The 22386-nt window shown below is 42.7% G+C and overlaps 1 protein-coding gene and 1 long non-coding RNA gene across 3 annotated transcripts in view; one reads left to right on the forward strand and one right to left on the reverse strand.

Annotated features, from left to right (window-relative positions):
• RFTN1 (raftlin, lipid raft linker 1) overlaps positions 1–22386 on the forward strand; it is a 200672-nt gene that overhangs the window by 121270 nt on the left and 57016 nt on the right. For both annotated transcript variants that reach the window (XM_038570760.1, XM_038570759.1), the window contains exon 5: positions 18960–19299. In XM_038570760.1, the coding sequence (XP_038426688.1) occupies positions 18960–19299 (340 nt within the window). The remainder of the gene's footprint in view (positions 1–18959; positions 19300–22386) is intronic.
• Positions 3579–6248, reverse strand: LOC111091922. Its single transcript, XR_005377000.1, has 3 exons — positions 6163–6248; positions 4416–4490; positions 3579–3690 (listed from the first exon to the last, which is right to left on the reverse strand). It is a non-coding gene; the product is annotated as an uncharacterized LOC111091922 (long non-coding RNA).

Below are 22386 nucleotides of genomic sequence, written 5' to 3' on the forward strand. Positions count from 1 at the left end.
CTAGTAAGCATTTTGTTGTTCAAAATAAAGTGACAGAGCGCCCTTATATTGTGAGAAACTTTGTAAAAGTCGGCCAGTGTGTGAAGTAATTAAGTTCCCTCCTTCCTGAGAAATAACAGTTTGGAGGGTAAGACCCAGGGTATATCCAGGAGATGCAGGGTGTGATTATGTATGAGGCGGTGTATCTCCCCCTTCAGCTTACCGTGGTGAAGGGCCTCATGTTGCCGTTGCTGAATACTGGTGTCACTCTTGACAGGGGAGATGATTTGTATGGACCTTCCTCCCCTGAGATATCTGCTTGGCTGACTTCTTCACTTCCTATCTCTGCTCAAGTTCACCTTCTCGTTGAGCCCACCCACCCTGCCCACCATTTTTAAAAGAGCACCTGATGGGCACCTGGGTGGCTCAGTCAATTAAGCATCTGCCTTCGGCTCAGGTCCTGATCCTGGGGGCCTGGGATCGAGTCTCACATGAGGCTCCCTGCTCCTCGGGGACCCTGTTTCTCACTCTCCCTCTGCCTCCTCTCTCTCTCTCTCTCTCTCTCTCTCTCTCAAATAAATAAATAAATAAGCAAACAAACAAATAAATGAATAAATAAACAAACAAAATCTTGGAACCCCCCCATTATGCCTTGCCACTCCCCAGCCTACTGATTCCCTTCACTCTTCTCTATTTCTCTTATCTGTAGCTCTTTTTGACTCCCAGAGATACTTCACTGTTTTTACTTAGTATGTTTATTGTTTCTTGTCTCTTGTTCCCATGCCAAGAAGAGAGTAGGTCATATAGCAGATGCTCGGTGCATATTTATGGAATGAAGAGAGCGAGAGCCCGTGGATTTCTGGGGCTCGAACGGTATCAGCATCGTGTAGACAGATGCTTTCAGAGGTAATGCAGCGAAGATGAAGTAGACAGACGTTCACCCGTTTTCTCTTTTCCTGTAACTTGCAGGAGCTTTTTCCAGTGTTCAGGGTATTTGAAACCTGTTGAGTAAAACCCTTTCTGGAAGCGATTTGTGAAGGTTCTTGTGTCACCCGTTTCTGCTTCATACTTCTCGGCAGACACGTTTACAAATATGGAAATTGCTGTTCTCACCGGGAAGGTTTCCAAAGTGGCATGCGTGCATATATATATATATATATCTTTCTTTCTTTATGAGATGGAACATGTTTTGAGTGCTAATTATGCACCGTCAGTGAACACATGTGGTAGCTGACGGGTTCACAGCACAGGCTGAACTTGCCCGCGTGCGTGGCTCAGAGGTGCTGGACGCCCCTGCTCGGCGAGACCTCCTGTCTGCCAGATTTGTGTGGGATCCAGCACAGACAATGAACGTGGGAATCTGGACAGACCTCGCGGCGGCGTGTGGAGGGTGGGGTGTCTCCTCTAAGAAATGGAGTTTATCCTGCCAAGCGCTTAGGCTGCCTGTTTTATCTTCCTCTGCAAGTGGAAGGTTTCACTTTGATTGCGGATCATGTGGACTCTCCGAGGGTCTTCTGCCTTTGGGAGAATTCCCACTCATCCTTCTCAGCATTAGGATGAGCTCTGCACATGGCTTGGTGGAGGAAAGCACTTGGACACAAAGTACTCCTTTGCTGAAATTGCCTTGCCTCCTCAAGGAGAACTCTGGAACTTTTTAAAAGCCCAACTCCAGAATTTTGTCCTGATTCCGGTAAAGGAAACCTGCTAGTAACAGTCATTTAGGCAAGGCATATCACTTTCCTGAATTTGTTGTTTCCTTCTCTGTAAAATGAGACTTTTGCACATTGGCGATCTCTAAATATTCTGCGATTTTATGGTGGGTCTGAGTTGGGATGATTTCCCCCGTCAAGGAGGCATATTGGGCTAATTCAGGTTTATGATGGTGGCACGCTGAATTTGAGCGCCAGACGTTCTCATTTTTGTACATTTTGCTGGGCTCATTTTACTATACCCTGTGCCCTCCATCCAGTAAGTCAGTGTTTGTTGAGTGATAACTGTTTTTGTCTTCCCCTTTCTTAGCTAACAGCCGGGATTGGAGTTTAATACAAGGGCTATTATGTTTGCACATTTTTTTCTTCTTTTAAGGTTCAAGTAAATGTTACCATCTGAGTGAGACTACAGTGAAAAAAAAACATGTTGTGAGGAAAATCAAGACTTCAAATGATTCACTCATTGGATCACTTCTGACTTAAGTGTTTACAGGACTAAAAAATAAGATTATCATGATATGAGTGGTGCTGTAGTCTATAAAAGTAATACAAGTTATGTATTTTTGGACAAAAGGCCCAAGTACTCTAATAACAGTTATTATACATCTAGCCTAAGCAATAAGAGAAAATGGATCAAACCAAGGTTTCCCATCTAATTAATTACTTCCTAGTCTATATCTTCATTCCGTGAGTCTTACAGCAGTATTCCTAGGTATTGAAAATGCAGCTGGGGAAGATGGGTAGTAGGCATGAAATCTGATGGGATATTAGGGACGTTATTATCTGGAATAGTAGCAGTATTACCAATGGGGGTGATAGTAATGGTATATTGTTGGGGGTAATGGGAAAAAATAAGATTATTTTTCCCCAGCTTTATTGAGCTGCAAGTGACAACATTGTGTAAATTTAAGGTGTACATGATGATTCGATATACCTACATATTGTGAAATCATTGGCCACCTTAAGGTTAATGAACATATCCATAGTTACCTTTTTTGTAGTGAGAATATTAACAGCTATCTCTTGTGTGATTATGCAATGTGTTGTATTAACGGTGTTGTTAACAATAGTCATCATGGTGTGCACTGCATTTCCAGAATGTATTAATCTTATAACTGTAAATTTGTGCCCTTTGACCCCCACCTCCCCATTTCTCCAGCATTACCCTCTGCCCCTGGCAACCACCATTCCACTCTTGTTTTCGGAGTTTGACTTTTTTAGGTTTCACATATACGTTATATCATACAGTATTCATCATTTTCTGCCTGACTTATTTCACTTAGGTCCATCCATGTTGTTGCAAATGGCAGGATTTCCTTCTTTTTAAGGATTAAGTAATCGTCCACCATTTACATATACCACATCTTCCTCCTTCCTTCCTTCCTTCCTTCCTTCCTTCCTTCCTTCCTTCCTTCCTTCCTTCCTTCCTTCCTTCCTTCCTTTCTATTATTTTAATGATTTTATTTATTTATTCATGAGAGACACAGAGAGAGAGAGAGGCAGAGACACAGGCAGAGGGAGAAGCAGGCTCCATGCAGGGAGCCCAACGTGGGACTTGATCCTGGGTCTCCAGGATCAGGCCCTAGGCCGAAGGCAGTGCTAATCCACTGAGCCACCGGGCTGCCCCCACATCTTCTTTAGATAGGGGATGTTATTGGTGGCAGAACTAGGGATGTTATCGAAGGGGTGGTAGGGATATTATTGAGCAGAAGGCAGAGAAGCTTTTATAAAGAAAGCTTCTTCAGAGAGAAAAAGGTTGGGGTATGGAGGATACAGGGAGTAGAAGTCAAAAGAAAATACCTGAAAAGATGGGAAAACTTTAAAAGAAAATGTTTACATATATTCCTGGTAGAAATAAAGTTAGCTTTTGATGGAACTCTTTATCATTCAGTTGGCATAGAAACTTTATTTCAGTGACTTCTCATTTTGAATGAGAGCTGTAGCTGCTACTCGGCTTCTGAGACACTCTCCAGAGGGCAATGGAAGATTCTCTTTAGGACACCTGAAGATAACACACATGTTTTTTTTTTTGTTTGTTTGTTTGTTTTTTTGTTTTGTTTTGTTTTGTTTTTTTGACTAAGCCTCAAGCTTAGCAGAGGTCTCTACAATCCCTTCTGACTCTGATGGTGCCTGGGAACGTGGACATTATTCTGTGTCGCTCTTGAATAGTAAAACATCATCATTAATTCACATTCTGCACATTTGTAACTTGTGATAAACAAAAACTGAGCTCATGTTTGTCTACAGGTTTGCTCAGCCGATTAATAATGTAAGGCACACTGCAGGGGCAATGCTTACCTCCCGAGTACCCGCTAGTTCCAGCAGTTTCGAGGCATCATCACAAACTGCGAAGCTAATTACAAACTGTTCTTACCTTTCGATTAAAGCATATTCCTCAAGGCCCACTCCTTGGAAGTATTCATAGTATCCTTGTTTATATTTCTGCATATCTGAGAGTGCTGCTAATTGCATCCTTTATAAAGGATGTGGATTTTACCTTAAGAAATTACTGTAGTCTGGTATCTTCCCATAGGTTAGCGAGGATTTTAAGAGGGTATCTATTCTGCTGTGTAATGAGCAATCCTAAAACATAGAAGGTTCAAACAACAACAGTCTTTCATTTTGCTCACAAATCTACAATTTGGGCAGGACTGGGGAGACTTAACTAATCTTTGCTCCACATGGCTGAAGTGATAGTGGCTGCCACTTTCAAGATGGTGCACTCACATGGCTGATAAGTTGTTGCTGGCTATAGGCCTCTCCACAGACTCTTGGGCTTCCTCAAAGCATGATGGCTGTGTCCTAAGAGCAAGCATCCCAAGAGAACAAAGTGAGCATTCATGGAACTTTTAAGACGAGGCCTCAAGTCATATAGCACCCTTTTTACCTTATGTATTGGTCAAAATCATCACAGAAGCCCATACTGGTTCAAATAGAGGGACATAAACTCTGCTTTTTGATGGGGGAGTGGCACAGTTCCTGCAGACCATTTGGAATGCGAAATAACTGTTGTGGCCATCTTTGGAACATACAGTCTGCCACATACATGAATTTGAACATGCTATGTTAATTTACAGCTCATTCTCCTGGGAGAGTGCTTTGAGACCATGCAAGGGCAAATATGGAATACATTAAAAATAAAAAGGAAGGCAAGAAGTAGAATTGAGTATTGAGTAGAAAGGTTATTGGACATTGAAAATAATCTTTAAGTGTAATGCTCAATAGTTGTGAATACAAAGCACCCCCCCCAAAATAAATCCTATTTGTTACTCAAAAGAGATCACATATCTTCATGAGATCTGAAACTCCCTCAAATCATTTCCATCTTCCAGAAGAACCATCCCAGTGTTCTCCAGGGTATTTACAAAGGAACAATAAAACATTCATTTCTTTAGCACATTGTAATGAAAACCATCCCCAAGTACTTAGTTTAACTGCTCTGTTTACCATGGGGGTTTCAAATGCCATTAGGACCGTGTTATATTTTTGTTGGTCTGAAGTCATGGGAATAGAAAAGGTTTTGGGTTTTTTTTTTTTTTTTTTTTTTTTTTTTTTTTTTTTTTTAACCAAGAGGTAAAACTAGGATAGTACTGGTCCAACCACACCATTTCAACATTTTGTTAAAGTGCCTTTCATCAATGTTTTGGATGCCTATGTAAATCAGGGAATGGTGGGGAGAAAAAAATCACAAATACTGGTTGTTAAAGCAGCATGGTGTGAAGGGAAACATCTGCTCTTGGTTAAAGTTCTTTAAACTTATGTTCTTTTGCTTCAAACATTTAACTGTGGTGCTGAGATTTGAGTTCCATGAAGACTCTAAAACTGGTATTCCAGAACATTCTCAGGAGTCTTAATAAGCCCTCGAGGTTCTTTGTCTCAAGCCTGCAACTCCAGGGTCACTGGTATTATCGGAGTATAAAACTGAGCTTGTCAACCTCAGCAGTTCCAGGATTCTGAATTCTAGCTGTTTTGTTTCATTTTGTTTTTTAAGGAAATGCATGGTCTTGTGTTAGGTAGTTCCTTTAAGAAAGAAGGCCCCAAGGAATGCCCAGTTAAGAGGCATTTTTTTTACCTTGATAAGAAGTACTGATATGAACGAATTGTTTATTGTTGTAGATTTTCTTTTACCTGAGGGGAAGATTGACCTGGTTTGTGAAGAGATGGACTAGAAACCCGAAGGGCTGCAAATCATTTTATTTTAACGTTGCTTTCTTAGGATGTAGCCCTGGACCTCCAACCCCTTAATTTCTCTAGACTAGGTTTTTTTTCACTGTTAAAAATGAGATGAGTATCAAATGATGTGCAGATTTTCAAAATCTCAATTGACTGTTATTTGCAAAACGTTATTGGCCCCAGATGGATTGTTTCTGAAATTATAAGAGTCATAGACATTCCACTTAGGAGTAACATCAGATGCTGCAAATTTCATATGTTTCCTATTCTCCCCTTTAATAGACATTTATTGAGGACTTACGAGGTACCAACAAGTGTTTCAGATGCTGGAAACATTGTAGGGAACAAAATAGACAACATTCCTGCCTTCACAGAGTTCTCATTCAACTGGAAAAGACGAACAATAAGTTAATAAGGACACAGGTGGAAGTAAGTGATATGATGAAAATTAAGGAAGAGGCATGTTGAAACATGACGAGGTGACCATGACTGGGATTTCAGAGAGGGCCATAAATGGGAAGAGAGGACCCTGGTGGCAAGGAGACACCAGTCATGAGGAGTTTAGGTCGAACAGCATCCCAAATAGAACAATCTGCTCAGACCCCAAAGGGAATGATCTTTGTTCCATTTTGTTTTAAAGATTGATTTATTTATTTATTCATTCATTCATTCATTCATTCATTCATTCATAGAGACACAGAGAGAGAGAGGCAGAGACATAGACAGAGGGAGAAGCAGCCTCCCTGCTGGGAGCCTGATGAGGGACTCCATCCCAGGACCCCAGGATCACTACCTGAGCCAAAGGCAGATGCTCAACTACTGAGCCGCCCAGGAGCCCCCCTCCCTTTTTAAAGATTACTTTTTTATTCATTAGAGACACAGAGAGGCAGAGACATAGGCAGAGGGAGAAGCAGGGGAATGAACTTTGAATGATAAAAGAATAAAGGCTCATGAAAGTGGAGGTGCCAGAACAAAGTGTGGGGGAGGCCCTCCAGGGGGAGGATGGGAGCGCTGGCTAGGGGTAGATGGAGGGATTGCAGGTCGGCACAGTGTCGGTCCATGGTCGAGATGGAAGGCCTTGAACCTTCCTTGCTGTGACCCTGGATGGGTGGGATGGATTTGACATTGCAAGAGGGGCCAGATTGAGAAAGCCAAGGATGTAATAGCAGTTAAGTGATAGAAGAAAGCAGACCACATGTTGGGCAAAGAAGGAGGAGAGAGAGCAGTCACTGGAGTCTTTTTTAAAGCAGCTCTCTGGGTCTTCACTGCTGATCACGTTTAACTAGGTGATCATATGCCTCAGTTTCCTTGGATGGTTGCAACTTATCCCTGTCATCTCAGCATTATTATTAACTGTTCTACCTTTGCTTTCAAAAATGTCCTCCTTTGGGTGATTAGCAATTGTTTAACACAGCAGAGGCCTGTGGTGTCTGCCCTTTTAGTTGGCAGATTGATGTCTCTACTTTTGGTTTCCCATCTACTTCTCACTCCTATCCTTCCCAGACAAGGGTAGCTCTAAAGACCTTTCTCATAACCTCTGCGGTGACTCTCAGGCCCCCTCAGCCACTTTTTGCCTCCCGTCTGCTCACTTCTATTACTACCACCCTCCACTGAAGTGAATTCATACCACATTCTGTGGACACATTAATTTTCCTTAGGAGAAATCTGATTGTGTCACTGCTATTCTGACACTCTGATGGCACCTCGTTACCTACAGAGTAAAAAGTCCAGACTAAAGATTCAACAGTCTTCATGACCTAGCCCTGGTATTTCATAACATAAGTTAGAGTATAGGCTATTGTATAGACAGTATAATGCTGAACTATATATAATAGGTAGGAATATAGAGTCTGGAACCAAACTGCCTCCTTTTGAATCCTACCCGCACACACACCAGTTTGTGTGCCCTTGGGCAAGCTGTGCAACCTCTCTGTGCCTCAGTTTTCTAATCTGTAACATGGGGATTAAAAAAATCGATTATTGTTATCATAAGGATTAAATGAGTTAACTCATGTATGGCCCTTAAAGTAGTCTGCAGCACATAGTAAGCACTCAATTAATGTAACCTTTTGTGATTATGGATTTTCTGTGCAGGCATACTGAGCACTTACTCTCCTCTACATAATTTATGACACTTTCTTACCTCTTCATGTTGCTAACCTTTGTTCTAATAATCCAGCTATATGACTTCCATGGGAGCCACCCAGCTCTGTCCTGGCCAGAGCTGATTGGCCCAGAAGTGGACACCTCATTTGAGCTGGGCCAATCAGAGCCCTTCTGTGGGATCTTCGGTAGTGTGTAACCAGGAAGTTTGGACATTCTATCTCCAGGGGCTAGGCTGTAAGGAGAAAACTCAGAAGTTGACAATGATCCTATTTCCTGCCACATGGAGAAAAGTTTTCCTAAATAAGAAAGAAGAATGATGCTAACAAATAAATAAAAGTAGGGACAAAACTTGGAGAAAGTTTCCTGACTGTGCTGAAGACACTGGCTCCAGGTCTTCCTAAGGTCCAGCTCTGGCCCTACCATATTGTCTCCACTTGGCTGCTACTTGAGATACCATTGAGTCTTTCCTCATGTATAGACCTTTCCTTGTTTACCTCCCTTTTGCATCTTTGATTTATATTTTTGGCAGGCTGGGGTCTTCTAACGGATTGGTTTTCAGGGGGGCACCAATTGAAGATCTTTGAGGAATAGGAGTTAAACAGCACACCTTCTCAGTTCTCCTGATTTAGAACTCCTATGCACTACACTTATAATGAATTATGAAATTATAAGCACACTCTAAATGAAAGAACTAAGTCAATTAACACAGATAATGAGGGCCAATAAAACTCCTTTTATCAGAAATGCCTACCCTGAAGAGAGCTACTGAAGGATGGTCGGTTCTCTACTGCCACCGGGATGCTGGGCTCCATCTCTTCTTTTGTTTTTAAGGGAGTTTGTGGCTTTCCAGTTCTTTCAGCATATTCTGAGCTTCCCACCAAATCACCCCTAATAGTAGAAGAGAACAAAACAGTACCTCTTGGGCAGCCCTGGTGCCTCAGCGGTTTAGTGCCGCCTTCAGCCTAAGGGTGTGATCTTGGAGACCCGGGATTGAGTCCACATCAGGCTCCCTGCATGGAGCCTGCTTTTCCTCCTTCTGCCCCTCTCTCTCTCTCTCTCTCTCTGTCTCTCTCATAAATAAATAAATAAATAAATAAATAAATAAATAAATAAATAAATAAATAAATAAAATCTTTTAAAAAAATGACCTCTTTCCCCCAACCCAAGGTCCACCGGGATTTAAGGGCAAGCAGTGGCCCTTCAAACTGAGCAATAGTTTGAGAAAGATTGAACACAGTAATTCTTCAAAATCTCTAAATTACCCCTTGACTTGGACCAAAATAAGTTGAGAGCACAGGGATTCCTGTTTGACTCATTATTGTGTTCCCTGCTACTTGTGCCTAGCACATAGTAAGGTTTTGAGTTAGGGAATGAATGAATGAATGAATGAATGAGTATTAGTAACTCTATTTTATAAATGAGGGAACTGAGTGAGATTCAGTTAGATCCACTGGCTTAACCAGTCACATAGCTAGCAGGTGGCAGAGTTGGGTCCAAGCTGTAGGTCACAGACTTCTTGTCCAGGGCTTATTCTAAGAGCCCCAGTCATTAAAGGAGAAAACCACAACGCCAGCAGGTTTATATGATAATGGCGCTAAACTCCCAACAATGCTTAGTAAAGGTTTCAGTTCCTAAGGCTGAATGTTAACACATCAGAACTAAGGGCATCTTCAGACTTGAGCTAAAACCTGTGTTATTTTTGAACCTTTCTTTTCAGATAGCTGTACAGAGTTTAGGTGACAAAAGATGAGAAGGGTTGTATGCCTCTGATAAAATATTCACCGTAAAGACTCATGTGTAACTGTGCCACTCAGAACAGCATTTTTGTGCCTGTTCTTGACATAAGTGCATGCTTCTGTAGGTTCCTTTTATATTTCGTACATCCCCAAAGACTTTAAAATGTCAGCTGTTGCAGAATGGTGGCCCATGAGTTATGGGGGAGGGTCAGAGTGGGCAGTGGTCTGGGTTAGGGTAAATGTGGGGTGTGTATATGTGTGTGTGAGAGAGAGGTCTTAGTCTTTTCCCTATGTTACATGCCTCTGGAGTCATTGTTGAAAACTGTTTCTATTAGTATTTTATATGATTTATTATGCTCACAATAATATTTATTAATATGTGATGATGGAAACGTTCTGTATCTTCACTGTCCAATAATATGGTCACTAGCCACAAGTGGCTATTGAACACTTGAAATATAGCTAGTGTGCCTGAGGAACTGAACTTCTGATTTAATTTTATTTGAATTATTTTAAATTTAAATAGTCACACCTGGCTAATAGCTTACCATATTGGATGGCCCAGCTCTGTATCTTTTAAAAGTCTATGAGTTTCTGATTTTCCAGCATTAGTTCACTAATGAGTTATGAATTTAATTTTAATTCTATTAATTTAACTTTTAAGTTCATCATAAAATTAGAAACTGCCTATAACTTGTAGAAGTTAAGGATTTACCTTTTCTCACCTCAAAATGTGGTGGGGCAGTTTCCTTTACCTGGTAACCTTCTTGCCATACTTCAGCCTCTCCTCTGGGAGTGTAAGTCAATGTCAGAATAAATCCCAATGGTCTTGTTTCTGTTTGGGGCACATGCTCTTTCACTACCTTTTGGGAGCTCCTGGCCATATCTTCATTTCACACCCAAGTCGGGTACAGATTTAAGAGACCTTTATCAGCCTGCCCTGTGCTATCTTATACCCCTTGCTTCCTTTCTCTATTTTCCTTCTGTATTAGTCAAAATTCCCTGGAGGAACAGATCTAATAGGATTATTTTTTAAATATTTTATTTACTTATTCATGAAAGACACACACAGAGAGAGAGGCAGAGACACAGGCAGAGGGGGAAGCAGTGTCCATGCAGGGAGCCCGATGTGGGACTCGATCACAGGACCCCAGGATCATGCCCTGGGCTGAAGGCAGACACTAAACTGCTGAGCCACCCAGGGATCCCCTAATAGGATTATTTATCTATTGATTGATCTATCTGTAGAGAGAGATACTGAGATTGGAATTGATTGATTTTTAAGGATTGTGGGAACTAGCAAGTCCAAAACCTGCTGGGTTCTCTGGCCCGCTGGAGGCTCAGGTAAGAGTCAGGCTGCATTGTGAGTCTGAAGGTTGTAAACTCGAGCAGATTTTCTAGGTTGTTGTCTAAAAGCAGAATTCCTTTTTTGGGGAAAACTCCATCTTTGTTCTTAAGGCCTTCCACTGATTGAGTGAGGCCCATCCATATAATTGAAGGCAATCTGCTTTATTTAAAGTCAATTAATTAAGATGTTAATCATGTCTTTAAAATATCTCTATGGAAATGTCTAGACTAGTGTTGACCAAGCAACTGGTCACCATAGTTTGGCCATTTGACACATAAAATTATCCACAACACCTTTTTCACTGGATTCTGACAAAACAGTCTTCCACTGACTCTGATCCTTCACATATGCCATTTAGTATGGTCTGTGGGAACTGTGATTCCCATTGACCAGTCAGCAGGATCCTATTCTGCTCCTTTCATCATGTTACACATAGCTTTCATTTTTACAAAATCCAGCCCATGTTCCATTTCTCTATAACTGGTTTCATCCTGGCTGATACATATACTCTAAAACAGAAACACATGTACTAGACAGAGTGCAGATATCCTCCACTTTTTGAGAGTTCACGTTATGCTACTTCTCTTTTACAAAAACCTACCTTAGTACCTGTTTTCACCAAGTGGGAGAAATCCAATGAGGATTTTTGCTTTTGTGAAAAAAGGCAAAAAGCAAAAATAGCATTCATTGTTTGTTTTGCAGCAAGCCATCATAGAGGCAGCACATACACCAAGCAGCAATAGTGGCCCCACCAGTGTCCTTCCCCAGGAACTATACTCAACATCTCAGCCTCCAGCCTCCATAACTTTGATCTGTGTCTGTGAGCATCTGTGCTTTATCTTGATTTATTTTGTGCATCTGTTAGCAAAACGTGTCCTAATGTATCAGAAAAGCTTAAGAGAGATTATTTTTTGGGTCTGGGTCTGCTCAAGATTTTTTCCATAGAAACTAATGGTAATTGCTTCTTCATTTTGTGTCTTTTGGCTGACAAAAGTTTTCATAGGAACACACTACTTTCAGATAGTAGGAAAAACCTGTATGTATCTTTAGCAGCAGGTATTCATTTTGGAAGTAGAGTAACAGACAACACGTCTTAGATTTTCTGGGACTGTTCCAATGTCATGTTGTGATTTTTCAGGAAAGTGATTCTTTAAAAATATAACCAGGAGTACCTGTGTGGCTCAGTCGGTTGAGCATCTGCCTTTGGCTCAGGTCATGATCTCCAAGTCCTGGGATCAAGTCCTGCATTGGGCTCCTGCTCAGTGGGGAGCCTGCTTCTCCCTCTCTCTCTGCCCCTCTGCTCCCTGGCTCATGTTCTCTGTCTCTGTCTCTCTCTCTCTCAAATAAAATCTTTAAAAAGAATAAAAATGTGTATAACCAAAGAAGCTCTAAGTTTTTATAATGAGTTAAGACTTTATAGAAATAAATTTTTTGAAAAGATTTATTTATTTATTCATGAGAGACATAGAGAGGCAGAGGGAGAAGCAGGCAGGCTTTCTGCAGGAGCCCGATGTGGGACTCGGTCCTGGAACCCCAGGATCACGCAGGATCATGCCCTGAGCCAAAGGCAGACGCTCAACTGCTAAGCCACCCAGGCGTCCCAGAAATAAATTTTTTGAAGAGAAAAATATCTTTCTCACACTATAATATCTGATTTTTAGGTTGGGAAAATAAAGTTACTATAAAATTTGTGTTTACTCATTACAGAGCAGTTGAATGAAGTCTCGGATCAGTTGAAAATGGTCTTACTTAATTTTTGCTGCCTAAGCTAGCAGTGTTACTCCTGGAAGTGCCAGGGGTGTGGTGGTTTTTAAATGTAGCAGAAATGAGAGGGTGGGTGCAGGTGTATTTCAGTTTAAACTGGTATCATACTGAGCATCTTGGGACAGGCTAGATTACACAAAATAGAAAGAGTGGTACCACTGAAGGAGCATCAGGTTGGATTTAGGATACTGAGCTGAATCTGGACTTTGCCTGTGATTAGCTGTGGGTAGTTTGACCAGCCCTGGATAGTTTGACCAGTGTAGTTAGCTCTGGGTAGTTTGACCAGAACCAGTTTCCTCTTCTGTAAGGTATTATTTGGGGCCTAAGATCCTGCATATTAAAGTTCTTTGTGGAAAAGTTATACAATGTTAACAGTTGCTATTTTAATAATCACAGTCATTAGAGAAATTTTATAGGCATGCATGTGACAGTCTGCAGGGAATTCCATAACAAGGTGACCTGGGTGTTTGTGATTTGATCTTCCACATTGATTTGACTCCATGCTCATGAGGACTTGGAGGAATGGCAGTGTCTAGCAGCAGACAATGAGACCGAAGTAAATTGATCTTAGATGTATGGAGAATGGGGAAGGGAGTCCAGAAACACTGAGGGATAAATCTGTCAGGATGTGGTGAGCTGATAACACAGGGTTAGAGAGAGGCAAGAGCTAAGGAAGAAGCCTGTGGCTCTAGTTTGAGAAACAAGGACAATGGTGGACCTAGCAGCTCTGATCATCAGTCATATAGGTTTGAACTTCAGAGGAAAGTCACAGCTGGGGAGTCCGAATTTGGGAATAATTAACATATGACTAGTGGCCAAACCCACATGAGGAGAAGAGGTCACCACAGGGGATGTAGAGTGAGGAGACTGGGTAACTGAGGGTGAACCCTGACAAATGGCATCCAGTGCCTACCATTAGTACGCTCAAGAGATTTTCTCCATAAAGGTTATGAAGGAACAAATGAATAAATGAGTGCATGAGAAACAAACAGGGATCAGTTTAACAAACAATCAAATGACTTTAAGAGAGAAAAAGAGAAAAGCAAGTGCTGTACTAGAGTTAGAAGAGTCAGGGCCCTTAGGGTCTAGCCAAATATTGATCTTTATAAAATCTAAATGCAGTTCCTCTGGTTGAAAAGGACTACTACTCCCCCTTTCTGGTAAACAATTTGGCAGCCTGTATCAAGCCTTTGAAAAGTTAATATCCCTTGACCCATTAATTCCTCTTCCAGGAATCCACCCGAAGAAAGTAAGGAGAGCTGCAAAGATTTATGCACCAAGATGTTTCATATTCCTGAGACATGAGTTTCTCTGGAAGGGTTGGGGTGGGGGCAAGAGGGAGTCATTTAACCTTGGCATCTTTTTAAAAGTTTCAATACTGTATAGTACAATGGTGCAGGATACAAATTTCTCATTAATGTTTAAGATAAAAGGTGAGCATTCAAAGAAATCTTGTGCTTTGCCCTCAGACCTCCATTCTCTGTTTTTGGAGTTACTACAGTGGGAAAGTTGGTTATGCTGGCCTGCAGTGTGAAGTCACAGACTTTGTTGGCATGGGCATTCAGTGACATCCACGATATGGCCCTTCTGATTTCCAGTTCGCCCCTACACCTAGCTTGTCCTGTCATGATCCAGAAATATTCATAAAAGATACTTCAATACATCAGGCTGTTGCAAACCATCACGTTTTTACCCATGATGATCCTTCTTTCTCTTTACCTGCATTGCCATTCTCCCTTTTTTTCACCTGTCTGGAGAACTCCTATTCATCCTTCAAACCTCAGATTTGCTCCCTAAATAGGTTTTGCCTAGCACAGTATTTTGGGGAAAAAAATTTTTTTAATTTTTATTTATTTATGATAGTCACAGAGAGAGAGAGAGAGAGAGGCAGAGACATAGGCAGAGGGAGAAGCAGGCTCCATGCACCGGGAGCCTGACGTGGGATTCGATCCCAGGTCTCCAGGATCGCGCCCTGGGCCAAAGGCAGGTGCTAAACCGCTGCGCCACCCAGGGATCCCAAATTTTTTTTTTTAGTTTGAATGTGTACAATGAGGCATACATACTCCAATTTTATCACACTCCTTACCTCTTCCTGTTATATTACATTATTTCATTTGTTATAGCCCTGACCTGTCAGAAACATTTTGACCTCCCCTTTAGGCAAGAATAATCATTGTCATTTCTATGCCTTTATATCCATTACTATATTTGTCATTCTCAATGAGAAATTTTTGGAATGTTTACTTTTTTTCAGTTATAAAAGTAATATGCATACTCATTAGATAAATTTTGAAAAATCATAGTAATAGAAATATTACATAGCTGTCATGATACTGTGTGAATTTATAATCTTGATTTTTAAATAAAATATTACAAAGTAAGCATTTTTGTGCCATATTAATGTAGTTGTTTTTAAAGTCTGTTTACAATAATTGGCTGAATCTTAAGATTTGAGATTCCTATTTTATACCCCAGCACCTAGATACAGTGTTGGTCTGGGCCAGTGTAGGGACTTAATACAGTTTGTTGAATTCGGGAGCTGAAAAATTAATTGGCTTCATCCCTACCTTCACTCATTACTCATTATTTATTGTACCCATTCATTCATTCATTCATTCATTCATTCATTCATTCCACAGATACTTACTAAGCACTTACTGTATGTCAGACATTATCCTAACACCAGGCACACAGCAGCGCACAAAATTCTGCCTTTGTGAAATGTGCATTCTCAAATTTGGGGTGCATTGGAATCACCTGGAAGGCTTGCTAAAACACAAGTGTCTGGGCCCAACATGTCATGATCATGTCATGATCCAGAAATACAGTATGCCAGGCAAAACCTATTTGGGGATCAAATCTGAAGGAGGTTTTGATTCCGGGTTTCTGAGTCAGTAAGACCTGAAAATTTGCATTTCTAACAACTTCCCAGGTGATGCTGGTGTTGCTAATAAGGGACTCCACTTTGGGAACCCCTGGCATAGAAGACAAGTTTGAGGTGCAGTAGCACCAAGGAATACGGTTGCCCAGTTAGCTGTGGGAATGCATGTCTGATTAATGCAAAGCTCTCCAATTTCAAGTCTCAGTAAGGAAGGAGAGGACTGGAATAGTGCCCTGTGTCCAGATTTGTCACCTCCTTACTCTGGGTGACTGTCAGCAGTCTCTGCAGGGTCACAGAAGCCTGGGACCGACAAGGAGGGGGGTAGAGCAACGGTAACAGTCAGGACTACCTTCTCTGTGCCTCTCCTTCAGCACACCTGCCATATGCAATGTCTGATTTTCAGAACAACTGCAAGAGAAGTATGATTTCCCCATATTATGGGTGAGAAAACTGAACCATAGAAAGTTATGTAACATACTCTGGTACCAGAATCACGTCTGGAGCTCCAAGCCAGGCCTTCCTGCCTTCCAGCCCCATGACTCAGGTTGAGACTGGCCTGGGGTCAAGCCCTTGGTGAGACCAGCTTTTAAAAATGCTTCAGCCATCAGAGGTGTTTTGTCTGCAGTGAGACCCCTGTCACGTGGGCCAGGTGTGAGCAGGCCAAGTGCCGGCAGCGTACCTGTCCCTGCAGTGCCACAGCAAGCGGAGAGGCTCAGGTTTGCAGTTGGTGAAGGAGAAAGCCACACTGGAGTGTAGGGGCCTGACAGCTGAAACAGAGGTCTGCAGCTTGGGGGAAGATGGCTCACTGTCCTTCCCATAAGAGCTACATCTGGAAATTATTGATGGTATTTTCTCACCTATGAAAATTTGTGGCTAGTTAGGTTTCGTTTACTTTTAGTACAGGTTTAGTGCCTTGAGAATTTGCCTAACGTATTTGAAACTTTAAAAAGCCAGTTTCCAGACCCCTTCTGAAGAAGTGTAGGCAAGTAATTTGTGAAATAACTTGACAAATTTCAACAATTTAAGATTAGAAAAAGCCACCCCTGGCCACTGTGGTGGGAATTGGAGAAGTTAGTGGTAATGTGGCCCAGTTCCCCGGCACTGACACATGTCAGCGTGCTGCCATCTGCCACAGCTGTCCACAGAGACCTGGGTCACCTCGCTTCAGCTCCACATAGAAGGACCTTCAAAGATCTGTGCTTTAGCCTGATGTCCTCGCTTTTTATCAAGGGTTAAGAATACCTAAGTGATGTGAGAAAAATATCTCTTCATTTTCTGTAAAACTAAGGAAGACATGTCTTACACCATGACTCTACAAGAGTCCTACAACGAACTTCTCGGTTCCTTACCAGCAAATTATACTTCTCTCTTAGGGAGCTGGCATGTTTCCTCATTTCATTTGAGGATTGTAAAATCCATTGCTTTGCCTGTGTCACCAGGAAGCTCAGAGCTCTGCTTTGTATGCAGGAGCTTCCCTTAACCTAAGGTACTTTGACAATCATTATCTCCCACTCTTTTCTTTTAAAACTCTTGTTACCTGTGTCTTCTTTCAGAAGCTCTCCAAAACAATTTATAAAAGTAAGTGAGTATCCCAGATTTGTGGGTGAAAAATTTTCAGAATGGAAAGGGATCTGTTTAGTGGACCCCTTTTGTTCAATTTTTGAAGAATGGATTGAGCCAACCATGGCCATATGTTTGGACACATATATGTCCAAGAACATGTATGTGCTTGATGATGCTTTGAGAGCTGTCCACTTGGTCATGTGGTTGAGAGAATGAACTTGGGCCTGACTCATACCTCGCTTTGAACTTTAGCTACTTGCTGCTTGCTTTATGACTTTAATGCCTCTGGGCCTCAGCATCCTCATCTGAAATGAAGATGATGATACAATGTGGGGTCTTGGAAGGATTACACAGAACAATTTATGTAAAATGCCTAGTACAGTGCATTGGACACAGTAAGTCTACACTAGCTGGTGATTCCTCCTATTGTCATTATTTTCTAGCATGGGTTAGACTTTATAGAAAGACTGTACTGTACATTTGTAACTGCTCTAGATTGCTTTCCAGAATGTGCAGTGTTGAACTAAAATGACCTTTGGCTTAAAATTATGCTGGTTCATCCAAGGAGGGCTGTCATGGCTTGCTTGTCCCTTAGAGAGAGTAGCTCCATGCTGGCGTTTCTTACCAATTCTCAAATAAGGGTGGATGATTGCTGCAGAAGCCTCAAGATTTTCTGAGGTCATTCACTCAGGTTGGTGACTAAGACTCCTACAACCCTGAGGTCCTCACTTCCTGATTTATCTGTAAAGTGACCTGAGCATCCTTGCCCAGGAAGTCCCCTAAAGCTGATTTCCTACTTTGGGCTGGCTCTTGCTTAATTTTATTAGGCTACTACTTTGCATTTTTCTTTCACTTAGGACTATTAAACAGCCTGGGGGTATTCGTCTGGGAGGGGAGAGTTAAAGTGCCTCAATACTCTGTGTGGCCATTAGCCACCCCCCATCTCGTGGGCTCAGGAAGTCAGAAGCAAGCTACCTGTTACCAAGGTTAGAGGGTATGTACCATAGCTTAGAGAGTCACGAGTCTGCCCAAGCAATGCCTGTGGACCCAGCATCGTTTTCAGGTGCCTTTGGCTTTGGCGGAGAGCACCTCCCAAGCAGGTCCCCATCAGATTTCCCCGCCCTGGGGAACGTGCGCATCAGCTTTCACATAGTGGTGCTTCTCCCTACTCCCGCCCTCCTCTGCCAAAACAATGGTTTAAAAGAGGAAGCTCTTTGGGTCATAAAATATCATCTGGTAGTTGGTATATGGTTATATAGACATGCTGGATTATACAGTAGCCTCATTGGCAGGAAGTAGGTGATTCATCAGAAAAAAAATAACGAAAAAAATAAACTCTTACCAAAATGAACTTCCTCTTTCAAACTCTTTGTTCCAGCCCACCCTTTAGAACCTTCTTGTAGCCTCTTAGAAAAAAGAATAACCAGAAGGGACTCGTGCAGTATTTCAAAGAGAGGTAATCTCAGCCCTGTCTAGCCACATGCCTCGTAGTTAAAAAGAGCAAGCCCCATGCTCTCTGTCCCCAGTGGGGCCAGGGTTAGGGTGTGGCCACCACCTAGAGGGAACATGGAGCATCTGAGAGATTTCATGTTCAGACTGAAATACCCACAGATGCCTTTAGTGAGGTGTTTTTGGATGTTGTACATGCTCCCCTTTGATAGAACATCCCATTCAATCGGTTCCCTTCATTTTGTTCACAGATCCAGGATGCTGCAAGTCAGGGCCTGAAGTTTGTCGGTGTCATACCTCAGTACGGTTGCCCTGCGAAGCCAGCAGCCAGCAGCCCCCCAGCAGACACCAGAGATGCGGAAAAGGAGCCTGGCAGGTGTGGGGGTGATGAGAAGCCAGGTGCACCAGCAGGGACCCACAGCAGCCAGGAGCCAGGCCAGGGCCCCGGAGGGGAGACGCCCATTGCTGAGCAGCCCAGCTTGTCCTCAGGAGATGGGGATGGTGCAGCATTGTCACCACATGGGGTGAACAAGACTTCGGATGGGCCGGATGGTGACCTCTTGGAAGTGCATGAGGAGCCACTTTCGGGAAGTAAGTATGTCCACACAGGGACTCTTGACCCACTTAAAGAGAGGCTAACAGCTTTCCAGTAATTCCCATGGCATTTTAGGAAAAAGAAATAGAATGAGAGTGTACAGATGGCTGTCTATCCAAAACTTGATTTTTCTGGGCCTCCTGACTGATTGCTTTTGGGGTTTTGACTTCTGAGAGAGCACAGCCACATGAAATTGACTTGTAGTTGCTCCAACATGTCACATTGGAAGTGGATTCTAGAACCTGAGGGATCTTTATCCCCACACTCCTGCACTGACCTTGAATTAGTTTGCTCTTAGCATAGGAAGCGTTAACATGCTGGGCACCAATGTAGAACCTATGCTCCACTTTTGGTCCGTTTATTTTGAATATCTGCCTAAAGAAAGAAATCAAGAAAGCCATTTGAGGACAAATTGTGCAGGAAACTGGTGATTCAACTCACTAGGCTGTAAACAACCAGATTTCAGGGAGTGTGTGTAGTTGACAAATCAGCACTGTGGAGAGAACACTGCCAAGGAGAGGCCACCAATATGTGAATCCTCTTAATCACATTGTAACGGCCATTAGAGCATGCACTTTAGGTTGGCAATTTCAAATAACAATACAACAGTGATGATAGTAGCCAACATTATATTGATACTTCCTGTGTACCGGGCCCTGCACCAGTAAGCATTTTACATGACTGATCTCTTAATTCCCCCTATAGCCCTGTGATGTGGGTCAGCTGTGGTATCACTGCCCATTTTACAGCTGAGTAAACAGAGGTTAGAGAGTAAATCTTCACCCACGCTGGAAACTGGCAGATCTGGTCTGTGAGCCCCGCTGCCTTAACGGCCATCCCATTTCACCTCTCTGCTCAGTCTCCCCTGTGTGATGCTCTCATAGAGTAATAAGATCGACGGACGCTCTCAGTTTATGGTGAGTGACGTTTCACTCCATTTCCCTGTAATTCCCTTTCCTCTTCTTTCTCCAAGAAATCTAGTGTCCAGCCATTTCCTGAGAGCCAGGCTCTCACATGAGTTTTGTGGTCTTTTCCAAGCCTTTGGAAGGTGCACAAGTAACAAGACTGCGAGGAGACCCCCAGGCCTTAGGAGGCCTTTCTCCTTAGCCTTAACCTTCCTGGTTAATGTTATGATTCATTTACTGATTCTTAAAATTAGATTATCTATCTATCTCTATCCATCTATCTATCTACTATCTATCTATCTATCTGTTTATTTGACCAGGAGGAAAAGCAGAGGGAGAGGGACAAGCAGATTTCTTACTGAGCATGGAGCCCCACCCCGGGCTTGCTCCCACGACCCTAAGATCATGGCTTGAACCGAGATCAAGAGTCGGTTGCTTAACTGACTGAGCCAGCCAGGCATCCCAAAATTAGCCTCTTATTAATGATGAGGAACAGTTTATGCTTTGAGAATAGAAAAGAAGGTAGAACAGTTTCTTTTATTATATTAGGTCAGTAGTTCCTAAAAAGAAAATTGTGGGATGGTTCATTCTGGGCTTATTTGCAAAGTTAACTTAAAGGGATTAAGTTACTACCTCCATTCTGGGATATATTATGATTGTTGTTTAATCAAGGTCTAGATCCTAAAGTGGGGTTCTTTATTTATGGGGCATTTCATGCAGGGTGAGGTAGACTTCTGGTCCCTCCAGAGTAGCTGAGACCCTGTGTGCATCTCCTGATGAATGTTGAAGTCTTATTCCAGAAACCTCCATCTTCTCAGTGGTGTTGGGCTGGATTTGTTGCTCTGAATCTCTGATAGGAAGACCGGCTTCCTTGGAGGAACATACCAGGGTGAGGGTTCAGGGCAGGCACAGGCCCCTCAGGAGAAAAGGACAGGAATCTTGAGAGGCAGGTAGCACTATGGTAAGAACCTAGACTCCAGGGGCACCTGGGTGGCTCAGTCCGTTAAGCATTTGACATCAGCTCAGATCATGATCCTGGGGTCCTGGGATTGAGTCCCACATCGGACTCCCCTGCTTCACCCTCTCCCTCTGACTCTCCTCCCTGCTCATGTTCTCTCTCTCTCTCTCAAATAAACAAACAAATAAATAATCTTTTAGAATCTAGACTTACATTCCATTTGTCACCTTCTACCTAGGCAGTCTTGGGCACAATACCCTCCTGTGCCTCGGTTTCTTACCCTGGAAAATAGAGATGGAGCAATATTTTCTTGTTGGAATGTTAAATGAGATGTACATTTAAAACAGTTACCATTGCCTGACTCTGAGTGTGAACTGTTATTTTTGGCGTACAGGCTCAGTAGCCCTGCCTACTGACCTCTACTCCTGCACAGAACCCTGGTTTTGAGAAAGGAGACACTTAATACTGAAGTACCCCTCGGGACTTTTCTGGTATTTCCTGCTCCAGAATCCACCTTTCTCCCAGACTGCTTCCAGACCTCCTGCCCTAGGACCCTTTCCTCCACATGCTGCCCTGGGGCTATTTGCCTCTCTCACCCAGAGACTCCCTTCCATTGCTGTACACACAGAGAGTCCTCAACAGCTGAGGTGTCTTGGCCTGTGTCTCATTTCTTCAGAGTCTCTGTTCTCTCCTAACAAACCAGATCCTGCTGAGGAGTAATGCGTTAATGTGTGTCTGGAGGTGGTCGGCCCAATAGTGGATGGGAATTTCGGCTGTGGAGGATGTTATAATACCCACTTTAATCTCACCCAGTGGGCAAGCTGGCTGGCTGTTGTTTACACACAGCCCCCATCTCTCTGCTAAGAGGCCACGGGTCTCTGAAATTTTGGCAGCTCTCTGCCATCCTTTATTCCTTGTTGTGTGGCAGAAATGAGCCTTTTGGACTTTTTTTATCAGCTAATGAACACACAGGCATTGCTGGTGCACATACATGGCCTTGTGGGGGATGAATAGACAACAGTTTGTGATGGTGGTAACCCTGGGTGAGCCTGTCTAGGTTCTGCCGATGTGCCATCTTGATGGTGCCTCACAACAGCTTTATGGTGGCCGATGTTATTATTAAGCCCATTTCACAGATAAGGAAAGTCACCTTCCATGCCCTCATGTAGTGAAGTTTAATCTCATAGCTTGAGCATCCAGCCTCCCTGAAGGCCGGACAT

The sequence above is a fragment of the Canis lupus genome, chromosome 23, assembly GCF_011100685.1.
Source record: "Canis lupus familiaris isolate Mischka breed German Shepherd chromosome 23, alternate assembly UU_Cfam_GSD_1.0, whole genome shotgun sequence".
Lineage (NCBI taxonomy): Eukaryota > Metazoa > Chordata > Mammalia > Carnivora > Canidae > Canis > Canis lupus.